General features: G+C 45.3%; 1 protein-coding gene across 2 annotated transcripts in view; it reads left to right on the top strand.

The window, feature by feature from the left end:
- Window positions 1-12,050, top strand: part of HEXA (hexosaminidase subunit alpha) — a gene marked incomplete at its 5' end in the record, with an annotated part of 24,946 nt that extends 12,896 nt beyond the window's left edge. For both annotated transcript variants that reach the window (XM_079122798.1, XM_079122799.1), the window contains 13 exons: window positions 1,267-1,359; window positions 2,349-2,414; window positions 4,042-4,088; window positions 4,717-4,827; window positions 5,652-5,753; window positions 6,226-6,358; window positions 7,342-7,522; window positions 8,434-8,520; window positions 8,782-8,854; window positions 9,519-9,702; window positions 9,898-9,988; window positions 10,645-10,749; window positions 11,804-12,050. In XM_079122798.1, the coding sequence (XP_078978924.1) occupies window positions 1,267-1,359; window positions 2,349-2,414; window positions 4,042-4,088; window positions 4,717-4,827; window positions 5,652-5,753; window positions 6,226-6,358; window positions 7,342-7,522; window positions 8,434-8,520; window positions 8,782-8,854; window positions 9,519-9,702; window positions 9,898-9,988; window positions 10,645-10,749; window positions 11,804-11,861 (1,331 nt within the window). In that variant the 3' untranslated portion in view covers window positions 11,862-12,050. The remainder of the gene's footprint in view (window positions 1-1,266; window positions 1,360-2,348; window positions 2,415-4,041; window positions 4,089-4,716; window positions 4,828-5,651; window positions 5,754-6,225; window positions 6,359-7,341; window positions 7,523-8,433; window positions 8,521-8,781; window positions 8,855-9,518; window positions 9,703-9,897; window positions 9,989-10,644; window positions 10,750-11,803) is intronic.

Here is a 12,050-nt window from a genome sequence, read left to right as displayed (position 1 = left end):
AATTTAAGGAGGATTCTTTTATAGTTTTCTTTACCCCTGCCTCTAGATTAATTCCTCTCCCGTTTTGAGAATGTGTAGCAATGGATTTGGAGAGGTTGCCTGTCTGATTGGGGTGCTTAAGATGAACCTATGTATTCTGCCTTGGGACCAGTCTCTGAGGCCTGAAAGCCTGGTTGTCCTTATATGTTGAGGGGATATGTTTTTAGGATTAGAATGTAGATGGAAGTTGACCAGACCCATAGTTGCCTCAAATTCCTGTCTCCCAGGGTTTAGGCAGGCATTGTTGTGGGGATCAGTGTTTTCAGTATAAGGGGAGAATCTATTCATTCATCATGGTAGGGAACAATCTCTTATTGGCTTGATTCTTGGCAGACATGAGAGCTGAGTTGCAGCCATGTGGTAATGCTTAGGAGCTTTAAGCCGGCTTTCTTGAGATGGTCTGAGGCTCTTGGGTTTCTTTTGCTTGAAGATGGGTAACATTGGGATTCTGGTTTGGTTCTGAAGTCTCTCTCCCTGCTTTCTGCCAACCATCTATCCCTTACTTTCCAGAGAGAGTCATGGATATTGTGCTACCAGTGGCATACATATGACTTCAGGAAAGAATAGGGAGGAGACCTATTAAATTCAGTCTTGGGACAGTAAAATCAGAAACACCCTGAAAGTCACAGAAAACTGGTAGGAGGGTAGAAAGAGATGCACATTTTGACTTTGGCATTTTTTTTCTGCATAAACTGGGGTCTGTAGAGCTATGGTGTGTTGGTTCATGGGTGGCTTTCCTCTGTTGAGCAGAAGTTTGCCTTGGGTCGAGAACCAGTTTGGGAAGAGGAGGGAAGGAAGCAGGATGGGCTGGTGATCGTGGGCCTTCTCTGAGGCATCAGCTGCATTGTCTCTGTGCCCTCTGCATGGGAGGTCCTTCTGTGCCATTGTGAAGACCAATCATTGAGTAGTGATTCCCTAGAGCTATCTCTCAATGAGAAGCAGTTCTTGAGGTCTTGGAATTGTGTACTTGCTAGGTGAAGCTAGAACGGCCACCTAAATCATTCCTATGTGGGTCAGGGTGAGTTACTGTGGAGGAAAAAAGCACAACCAAAAGGAAAGTTGAACATGACCAGGCAGGCCCAACACCAAGGGTAAACACCACATCTTCCCTTCCTTGTCACGGCATGTGAGCTGAGGGACTAGAGCTAGGCACCCTTCTTCAGGGTCTTAGTTTTACCTGTTGTTTCTGCTAGCAAGTCAACCACACTGTTTACCCTGTTCTTGCAGGAAAAAAGCACAAAATGAAGAAGAACAAGTTGGTTGTCTCTGTGGTCACAGCAGGATGTAACCATTTTCCCACTTTGGAGTCGCTGGAGAACTGTAAGTACCACCCTGCTCCCTGTCCTAAAGAGCAGGCACTTGTCTGGAGATGTCATTCCAGATATCCTGACCTAAGCTTCTCATGACCAGAAGTGCCAAAAGCCATAGAAGATGAGTTTTTCTAATGCAGAAGCTCCAACCAGTACTTAAAGGTTGGCTGTAGAACCTCGCACTAGCTCTTCACTGAGTCCCAGAGGACACTTACCTTTTGGACTGGGTACATTACTTTTTGAGGAATGTGCACACTTTTCCTATTTTCTCTTAAAAGACTTTACATTGGAGGACTGGGGTTGTGGCTCAGTATTAGAGTGCTTGCTTCGCCTGTGTGAGGCACTGAATTTGATCTTCAGCACCACATAAATAAATAAAGGTATTGTGTCCATCTACAACTAAAAATTAAAAAAAAAAAATCTTACATTGGAGAAAGAATTTTGGGTTGTTTATACTTAAACAGAGCTAAATCATTAATCCTATGACTGCCTCCTATCTTCCCTGAGCAGCATATTTGGGGACCTCTCAGCCTCCAAAGTGAATATTTGAGTTTTTGCTTCTTTCTCACATTATTGGATGAAGTATTTAAAGCTTAGAGAAAAAGGGAAAGAAAGGTAATTACAAAGGCTTTGGGAGTGCTGGATGCTGGACTTGCCCTTCAAATAGTCCTATCCCCTTTGCTGATAGGAGATACCACACCTTCAGCTGGAAGATGATAGGACCTCATGATTTTGGTAGGGGGAACTGACCTACAAGCTCGGTGTGCTTGTAGAGGACTCTGCTCCAGGCTGACTGTCTTCATGCATCATCTGCTAGGACCTGCAGAGCCACTATAGTGATCAGTCTTTAGTGGCCCTGCCTGGGGCATTAGCACCTCTTTGCAAGATTAAAAAAAGTGATCTTGCTGTTTTTGTTTGTCTTATCCAAGGATTTATATAGACCATCTTGTCTATAGTCTGACTAAACTTTAACCAAAGGAATCATTTTTGTCATTTCAGACACCCTGACCGTAAATGATAAGCGGTTTTTACTCGTCTCTCAGAATGTCTGGGGAGCTCTCCGAGGTAACAAGGTGGGGCTGATGAGGAGGGAGAGAGTGATGTGGGAATACTGATATTGATAGGGTGGGAAGATAGGACTAGGGCCCACTGAACACTCCCAGTGTGACTTTCTTTATGGAGAACAATTGGAATGTTTCCCCATCTTCTTGCTGCTATGTCCAGAAGCTAATAGGCTTCATCCTGTGTGGCATAGTATAGTGGAGAATGTAGGGGACAGGCAGCTGCGGGAGCAGGCAATAGTACCACAAACTCTGCCTGTCCAGCTCTCACTCCAGGCATATGACTGGAAAAGGTCTTTAAAAAGGAAAACTAAGCCAGGTGCAGTGGTATGGGCCCATAATCCCAGTGCTCAGGTGGCTGAGGTGGGAGGATCACTTGAGCCCAGGAGTTCTGGGCCAGCCTGTGCAACCTAGCCCGACCCCATGTCTTAAAAAAAAAAAAAAAAAAAAAGGAGGGGAGGGGGAAACTATAAGAAAAGAAGTAGATAGATACATACATATATAATATATATCTATTGCAAAAGGTAGTAGTAAAATATGTAGAACTATATTATTTCTGAAGAAAATGGAAAGCTTACCAGTCTACAGGTGATAGACCCCTGCCCTTTCTCTAGATTTACTGAGGTGGTGTTTGGTCCCTAGATAAGACCTAGCCTGGTTCCTCTACTTTTGGTAAAGCCTCTGCCAGGGAAGATGAGGTAATTTTCACTGAATTCTTTGTTTCGGTTTGCCTTTATTCCACTGCCTTTTCTCTGTTCTTTGGAGAAGCAGCACACTGACTCCCTTCTCTTCCCTCTCCTACCTTTTTTACAGGTGCTCATTAGTCAGGTTGGGGAAGGGGCATGTGGGATTCTAGATTGCTGAGTGTCAGAGTCAGAGTAGGGAGGGGTCCACTTCTTAGGCTCCAGAGAGCTTCACATTAGGTCCTGATTAACCACTAAGGTCTCAGAGATTCTTTCATTTCAAAATTTTGGGTCCCTGGAGATCCTTCCTAGGGCTTCTGGTGGGTTTATGGAAGTGGGGCCCTAGCTATTGAGAACATGTGCTTGCACCTTGATGGGCTCTAAGAGACTGTGTCAGGGGGCAGTTGCCACCCACCTCACCTCAGCTGGTCTGCTCTCAAGTGCTAAAGAGAAAGAGTAGTGATTCCTTTTCTTTCAGATCCAGCCTCAGTCTCCTTAGAAGCTCAATCTTATGATTACTTTCTCATAATTCAATCTGAGAGAAGGCCTGTGGACCTTCCTATGTCCCCCTTCTTTACTCTCTTAGCTCCCAATGGGCTTTATCCATGGAAAGCCTTAATCCCTTGCAGTCTAGCTTGGCCATGAGTTAGCTATCTTACATTTTATTGTAACTTCAAGGCTCAGGAAACTTGGATAAGAGATGGTGTGTGGGTTTTGAAAGTTAGTGTTGCATGGAAGGGCATTGAAACCCCTTATATTGCTACCTCCCAAAATAAAATACAGAAGCAAAATGGAAACTGGCTTCTTGGTATCTCCTTTTCATAAGTGTTGAGAATCATCAAATCTACGCTATATCCATTTTCACCCTGTGCCCATACATCATGTTCTACCTCATTTAGATCTTTCCAAGACTCCCCAAATTTTCATTCTGTTTCTCCATTTCTCCAGGCTTGGAGACTTTTAGCCAGCTGGTTTGGAAATCATCTGAGGGCACAGTGAGTATGGCCCTCAAAAGGGCTCCTTTATAAATTCTGAGGTTTTCTCAAAAATCCTTGAAAATAATGAGAGTCCTGGGAAAATCTTGTTTTGCTTTAGGTGGGATCCTGCTGGTTTTTTTTTTTTTTTTTTTTTTTTTTTAATATTTTTAGTCGTAGATGGATACAATACCTTTACTTATTTATTTTTATGTGATGCTGAGGATTGAACCCAGTGCCTCACACATGCTAGGCAAGTGCTTTACCACTGAGTTACAATTCCAGCCTGATCTGGTGGTTTTTGATAATCCCAACAAGAGTATGGGAAGAGATGTGGATAGAGAACTTGTTTGGTAGATTTGGTCTGTTTAGAGTCACTATAATGTGGCTATTCTGAGTCATTTAGTAGTGACCTTGATACCACATTACTTTAAGAAAATAAACATGTAACAGTCAGGAAAATCCAGTCTGTATGGGACAGTTTTATTTGGCCAGGCAAGATGTTTGCCCTCTGGGAAGGTGGTATAGAGGTTGGTGGAGGGTAGTGTTTAGGGACAGAGTTATCCTGCAGAACATTCACAATTTGACTTTTAGGGATTTTGGAGTAATCCCTTTGAATTCTGACATGTTCTATGTTTGGTCTGCACAGTTCTTTATCAACAAGACGAAGATTGAGGACTTCCCTCGCTTCCCTCACCGGGGTTTGCTGTTGGATACTTCTCGACATTACCTGCCACTGTTTAGCATACTGGACACACTGGTACCCAGGCTTTAAGGCCTTTTTCACGCATAGAGTTCTGGGGCCATGGGACAAGGGATATATGTAACTCTCCAAGCCCCTGGGGAAAATGTAGAAGATGACCTGCTCCAAGACTCAAAAAATAACACGAGTGGTTTAAATCTATGCTACTGATTACTGTAGACCTATGTCAGGCTGTTTCCAGGGGTACAGTGAGGGTTTTGGGGAATTGGCTCCTCAGCCAGGCACAGCTTACTTTAGTTAGGGTGAGGTCATAGGAAAGATGTGTTTGAAGTCTCATCCGAGGAAGTTCTTAACTCTCTTCAGTTTAAGGTGGAGTCTTAGACGACAGTTACTCATCCAGCTTGTGGGTCTACCTTTTCCTTTGCTCCTCTGGTAGAACCCCAGGAGTTTATACGTAGTTCAGAAGCCTCAACCTCGAATTTGAGTTTGAAGGCAACTAAACTCCTAGCAGCTCTCATGATTTGATAAACATTGGTCAGATAACCCGGTGCATATGGTAGGAAGAAGTGTAGATCTTAAGACTATTTGGTGACTTTTGGAAGATAACAGGCTACCATAGTAGTTACAGTGTTCTTCTCTGTGTGGCCAGAATTTTTCTCTTTTGGTTGTCTTTGGATGTGTCCTGGGAAAAGAAGAAATGTGCTGGCCTTCTCTGCCAGGCCCTCTGATGGGGAGGTTTGCTAAGCTATATAAATCCTTCACTGCAAGCTGGGGCTGGTTGAGCCTTGTTGGGGTGTGTGGAGCAGCCTGCCAACTTGCCCAGTTTGAGGCTGAAATTGGAGAGGCTATGATGGATTCATGGTGTGTGCTCTGACCTACAGGATGTCATGGCATACAATAAATTCAATGTGTTCCACTGGCATATTGTAGATGACTCTTCCTTCCCGTATGAGAGCATCACTTTCCCAGAGCTCACCAGAAAGGTATGTCTTGTCTCACTCGCCTAAGCTTATAATAGGTTCCTGTCTGAGCCTGGCTGGAGCCCCTGCTGGCAAGGACAATAGCTCTTTTCCTAACCAGACACACCGACAGAGGAAAAGGACTGTAGCTTTGGAATCAGGACACTTGGATTCAAGTGCAGATTTTGCCATTAATTTGCTCCATGACCTTCAGGATCAAAATAATCTCCTGTCCTCATTTTCTTTTTATTTATATTTATTCTGTTAAATGGAAATAATCTCTACTTTGTTTATCTCACTGGCATTATGATGATCAGATAAAACAGTAGATGTGGTAATGTGGGAGATTATTATAAAGATACTTGAAGATAGTCTCTGATACCCAAGGGTTATGGCAAGTGTTGTGATATTTGGGGAGTACTAGAAGCATTTTGAGTATCTTCTACTCTGATAGCCTTCAGGAAATGAGATCTGAAGGGTACCTTGTATCTTCCAGGGGTCCTACAACCCTGTCACCCATATCTACACAGCACAGGATGTGAAGGAGGTAATTGAATATGCTCGGCTTCGGGGTATCCGTGTGCTGGTCGAATTTGACACTCCTGGCCACACATTGTCCTGGGGACCAGGTAAGAATAATGTCTGGGATTGGAGGGAGTCTTCTGATGGTTCTTAGAGTGGGGATTCAGGGTGTTGGCTCTAGGATGTAGCATGTTCCACCTATGTACCTTGGAAGAATGTTTTCCAGAAACTTTTCCTACCTGGGAATTTAGATGAGAAGAACTTACTTTTGGACAAAGGAAGCCACTTTTTACTCTCAAAATACTGGCAGATTCATCTTAGATGCCCATGCAGATTTTTGTGAGGAATCTGATTCACAGGGTAGAATCTGATAGAAAGAAGCTTGGAGTGGCCTCCAGAGGTCAATCAGACAGCCACTACTCCTGCTTACCCTCTTTCTTCTATATACCTCCAGACCCTATTGATAGTGCCCCAAACTAAAACCCAGAACTAGTTAAAGGAAGATTGAAAGAGGCTGCCACCTGGTCTCAACCACAGGTGGGGAAGCCTCTGGGCCAAGAGAAATGCCCCTTAGGAAGTGTAGAATTCTGGGCGATGGCTGATCCCACAAAGAGGAGGAGATAGGAAAGATTGTGCCAAATTGGCTCCATCAGGTTCTCTGTCCTTTACCGCTTAAGGCTATTTGAGGAGAGGGTCCTTTTGGAGCAAGGGTGAATTCTGCTGGAAGCAGTGTGTCAGGGCAAGAGTGTATCCATTGACAGTTGGCTGGTTGTAACCCAGCCTGTCTCTGATTGTGGTCATACTTATATTTCTTTGATTGTGACTGAAGAGGTGGTTACAGTTCCTGTGAATGCCTGTGTGTGATGTTTATGAACATGGGTGTCTCAGTTTATGAGACTTAATGTTCTTACATGTAGGACTATACATGGGTCTTTTTCTTTTCTTTTGAGGCAGGGTCTCACTAAGTTGCTCAGGCCATCCTCAAACTTGTGATCCTCCTGCCTCAATCTCCCAAGTATCTGAGATTATAAGCATGTACCACTGTGCCTGGATGGGTCTGACATTTATGTGGGGTTCTCTGTTGACTTAGGTATCCCTGGGTTATTGACTCCTTGCTACTCTGAGTCTCAGCCCTCTGGCACCTTTGGACCAGTGAACCCCAGTCTCAACAATACCTATGAGTTCATGAGCTCATTCTTCCTGGAGATCAGCTCTGTCTTCCCAGATTTTTATCTTCACCTTGGAGGAGATGAGGTTGATTTCACCTGCTGGTATGAGCCCTTTGATCTTCGCACCCTGCCTGATGAATTGTTTACTCAGAGTAGAGGTCGGCCCTGCATAGCTGCCTGGGTCAGCTGCTGCTGCTCAGGGCCTAACCTCCAGGACAGCAGTCTGTCTCATCCGAGAGGCCCTACCTGACTTTGGCAGGGCTGTCAATGTGAACCGCTCTCTTCCTCTTTTTTTTTCAGATCCTTGAGATATTTGTGGAAAAAGTAGCTCCAAACTCAGAATTATCTTGGAAGAATCCAGTATAGAGAAAAATAATCCCCATTTACATAGGCTTGAAATAGTCTGATTGAAGAATAAAGAAACAGAATTCAAGATTAATAGATGACAGTGTCCAATTGATATTAAATCATAAAGTCCAAACCCTCAGATCTAGTGAGCTTAAAAGAGGCTGTGGGAGCTTCATCCAGAATTAGGCACTAGAGTTGGATCCAGTGAAATAGTTTGGCTTTGGGGGACATGAAGAATGGAAAATATTCCTGCAGAAGAACAATGTGAGCAAGCAGATGTTATGGGGCAAGGGATCTGCAGCAGGTGACAGACAGCAAGTCTTGGCTCCTGCTGGAACAGTAGCAGATAGGGAAGTCCAGAATCCAGTGTGCTAGAGCTCCCAGCTAAGCCTTGGACCCTGAGTATGAATATGAATTCTGTTTGGGAGTTTGGATTTTTTAGACTCTTTAAGGTCCAAACTCATCCTTTATCAGTCTGTGTCAGCATCCCCTTCTCATAGCTTTGCTTGGTCACACTTTGCACATTTAGGACTTTTGAGATCCTCAGTGGTTTGGTTTTTTAAAAGTGAAAAAAGATAGTTATAAGAAGCCAGGTCACTAATTGCCAGGCTGTAGGCTTTCAGGGTGGTGAAAGAATTAACCTTTTATTTTCTCTTGGGATTCAGGAGGTCCAACCCAGATATCCAAGCCTTCATGAAGAAGAAGGGCTTTGGCGATGACTTCAAGCAACTGGAGTCTTTCTACATCCAGACGTGAGGAAGGAAGGAGGGTGGGGTGTGTTTGGGGGTTACTGCATGTGGGGCCTCCACTTTCCACATAAGAGCTGGGCCCTGCTTGACAACTCTCTGGGCACCTGAAGGTTCACCATGTCCTATCTTCTGGTTTGGAGTGATTGGGAACCAGTCTTGGGGAAGATACCTTCCAGTCAGGGATGGGCCCCCTGGCTAGGCTCAAGCCCCAGAGTGTTGGCACACAGCTGAGCAGACATTTCTTGACACTTCTCTCATTCCCAGGCTGCTGGACATCGTCTCTGCTTATGGCAAGGGCTATGTGGTGTGGCAGGAGGTGTTTGATAATAAAGTAAAGGTGAGCCAGGGGCAGAGAAGAAAAGGAGCCTCTAATGACATCTCCCTCTGGTCTCCCTACTCCTCCCTTGCCTCTGCAGGGACTGATCCTCCAGTTTGGACAAAATTTTTAAAGTTCCAAGCACATGGGCCATCTCTCCTTCCTCCTCTAGAAAGACCTCACAGGTGTAAGCCCCAGGTTTAGGTGTCAGAATCATTATCTTCCTGCACTGTAGACTAATCACTGGTTACTTAGGATTCCTGACTTGATGGGCTGGATTTTCCTTCCTGAATCAGAGACTAGGGTCTGGCATAGAGAACAGGACTGCTTTCTCCTTCATTATTGATCAGTAAGATCTCAGCCCTTGTCCTACCTCCAGAAACATCTGGAGACTCTTGGACATGGTGTCTCCTGAGCTCCACTGCTTGCCTCCCTCTGTGGCCAGACAGTATTACTATCTCTATATTGGGGAGGAGAGCAGCGGGGAGCTGTCTTACGGTACGTGGACTCCTTGGCTCTGCAGTGGGGTGTGAGCTCAGTGGTTAGGTGTCACAAAAATATCCTTTGCTGCTGGGAAACAGAAGGCATACACATACATCCTTAGGCCTGGGTTGCTCGCCTAAGAAAGAGGTCCACGAAACTTCTTGGTTCTATGCCATTAATGCCCTTTGATCTTTTGCAACAGGTTCGGCCAGACACTATCATACAGGTATGGCAAGAAGAGTTACCAGTAGACTACATGAAGGAGATGGAACTGATCACTAAGGCTGGCTTCCGGGCCCTGCTTTCTGCCCCCTGGTACCTTAACCGTATAACCTATGGCCCTGACTGGAAGGACTTCTATAAAGTGGAGCCCCTGGGCTTTAAAGGTGAAAGCAGGGCATTATCCTTGATGACCAAAGAAGACTGGGCTGGGACTCAGGAGGGAGGCAGGAGCATCTGGGCTAGATATTTCAGGTTAAGAAATGAAATGGCCTATCTGGGGAGAGGGCCACATTGGGACAGTGGTGGAAAAGGAAACCTAGAGTTATACCTCTCACTGGCTCTTTGTGGTTTCCCCTCAGGTACCCCTGAGCAGAAGGCTCTGGTGATTGGTGGAGAGGCCTGTATGTGGGGAGAGTATGTGGACAGTACAAACCTAGTCCCCAGGCTCTGGTAAGGCTTTCTGGGAGATAGTGGAAGGTTGGGCTTGAGGGCAGGGGCCCTCCTTTTGAGATTCAATTCCATTCCAGCCACTTCCACAGTAGTAACCCCCTGAGAGAGTGGGGGCATTGCATTATATTCTGTTTGCATGTAATACTTCCCACATATGACTTCCATATATGTCCCTCTAGCAACCCATTAGGTAATCACTACCCCTATCACCACTTCCCAAATACAGAGATAGGGATGCATGGAGAACATAGATGAGTTGCTCAGGTTCCAAAATTGAGGGTCCATGATACCTATAAGATTCCTCTCTGCTACTTCCTCAGTAGCCTTACTGAGCATGGTCAGGTGTACTGAGTTTACATTTTCAGGCCATTTGCTGTTGTCAGTACCAACTAATGATGCCTTTAAGGTTTACTCTTGTTTCCATTTCTTTGGGAGAGGGGGAATGCTGAATCACTATCCACATTTTAACAAAAAATGGAGCTGAGCCCTCGAACTTCCTTGGAGCCAGTCAGCCAGGCTCTCACTTGAAACAAGGTGTCTATCACATTCTTTGGTCCTGAGCTACTCTGTGACCTGAACAAAAGTTAGTAGGCTGTGTATCCAGCACGCTTCCAGGGAACACAGGTCCAATCTGCTACATGCCATCTTTCCTCCAGGCCCAGAGCAGGGGCTGTTGCTGAGAGGCTATGGAGCAAGAATTCGCTGACTGATGTGAAGTTTGCCTATCAACGTTTATCACGCTTCCGCTGTGAATTGCTGAGGTAAGCAGGCTGTGGGTCCTTCCCAAAGAGGGTGAGGCAGATTCAGAGCTTGGAATCTCTTACCGAGAAGAACATATGATAATAGCTAACACTTGTAGAGGCTTACTTTGTGGCAAGACAGTGTACCCTCACTGGGTTTTTACCATTGTCCCTAAGATAGATAATTTTTACCTCCATTTCAAAAATATGATTGAGGGACTGGAGGTGTAGTGTAGGTCAGTGGCAGAGTGTTCGCCTAGCATGCACAAGGCCCTGGGTTCCATCCCCAACACTGCAAAAATAAAGCAAGTAAATAAATAAAAATAGACAACTAAAGCACAGAGAAGTTAAGTACCTTGCCCATAGTCACTCAGAAGCAGGATTTGAACAAAATTGGCTTTTATGAGCTCTCATGATACCCATGTCTTTGGGCCTTGTGAGAGTCATTTCTTGTCAGTCACTGACAAGTTTTGAGAACCGAGGGGACATAGCCTAGTGTAGAGCCAACTTTTGGGCTGAGAGTCAAACATCCTGGGATCTAAGACTCAACTGTCTGTAATGTACTGGGTGACTTTGAGCAGGTTCCTTGCCATCTGTGAGCACGTTGTCCCTGAAAGAGATTGTCAGAGCTTCAAACTAGTGAGTTAAAACCTAAGGACAGGAGTTCATGCCCAGTACCTGGGCTGGACAGCACCTCAGGCCTCACCACCACTGCTTTAGGCATATCAGAATAGAACCAAGAATGGATGGCTAACCAAGAACATTGAGCACCTCTCAAGCATCTACCTTTTCCAAAGGGACTAAGTTATCTAGGACTGAGGTGCAAAGACAGGCTGACTAGAAATAGGTGTTTACCAAATCACCTGGGGTACCTATTCAGAGTGCAGATTATTGCCAATGCTTTGTCTCACCCCAAGTGAGAATTTCTGGAAGTGAGATCCACAAGTAATTTTGGTATACAGTGACCATTTGAGATTCACTGAAATGGGGAAAGAGGCTGTTGACTGTGGTGGAGGTGTTACTGGGGTATAAGACTATGGGGCTCACCTTGTCATTTCTTCATGTCCTCTTGCAGGCGAGGTGTCCAGGCCCAGCCCCTCAACATAGGCTACTGTGAACAGGAGTTTGAGTAGACCTCAGCCAGCAGCCCCAGGCACCACGGAGGGTGCTGGCCCTAGGAGAGCAGTAGTGGGCCCGGCTTCCACTGCATCCTGGTCGGGGGAAAGAGCCCCTTGCCCACGTGCCCCTGTGCCTGGAGAGAAGGGGGCCAGTGCTGGCACTGGTGTTCAATAAAGAGTGATGTGGCATTTTTCTATATGGAA

This window comes from Sciurus vulgaris, assembly GCF_902686455.1.
Source record: "Sciurus vulgaris genome assembly, chromosome: 2".
Lineage (NCBI taxonomy): Eukaryota > Metazoa > Chordata > Mammalia > Rodentia > Sciuridae > Sciurus > Sciurus vulgaris.
Note: the sequence above shows the minus strand (reverse complement) of the source record. Positions and strands in the feature narration are given on the sequence as shown.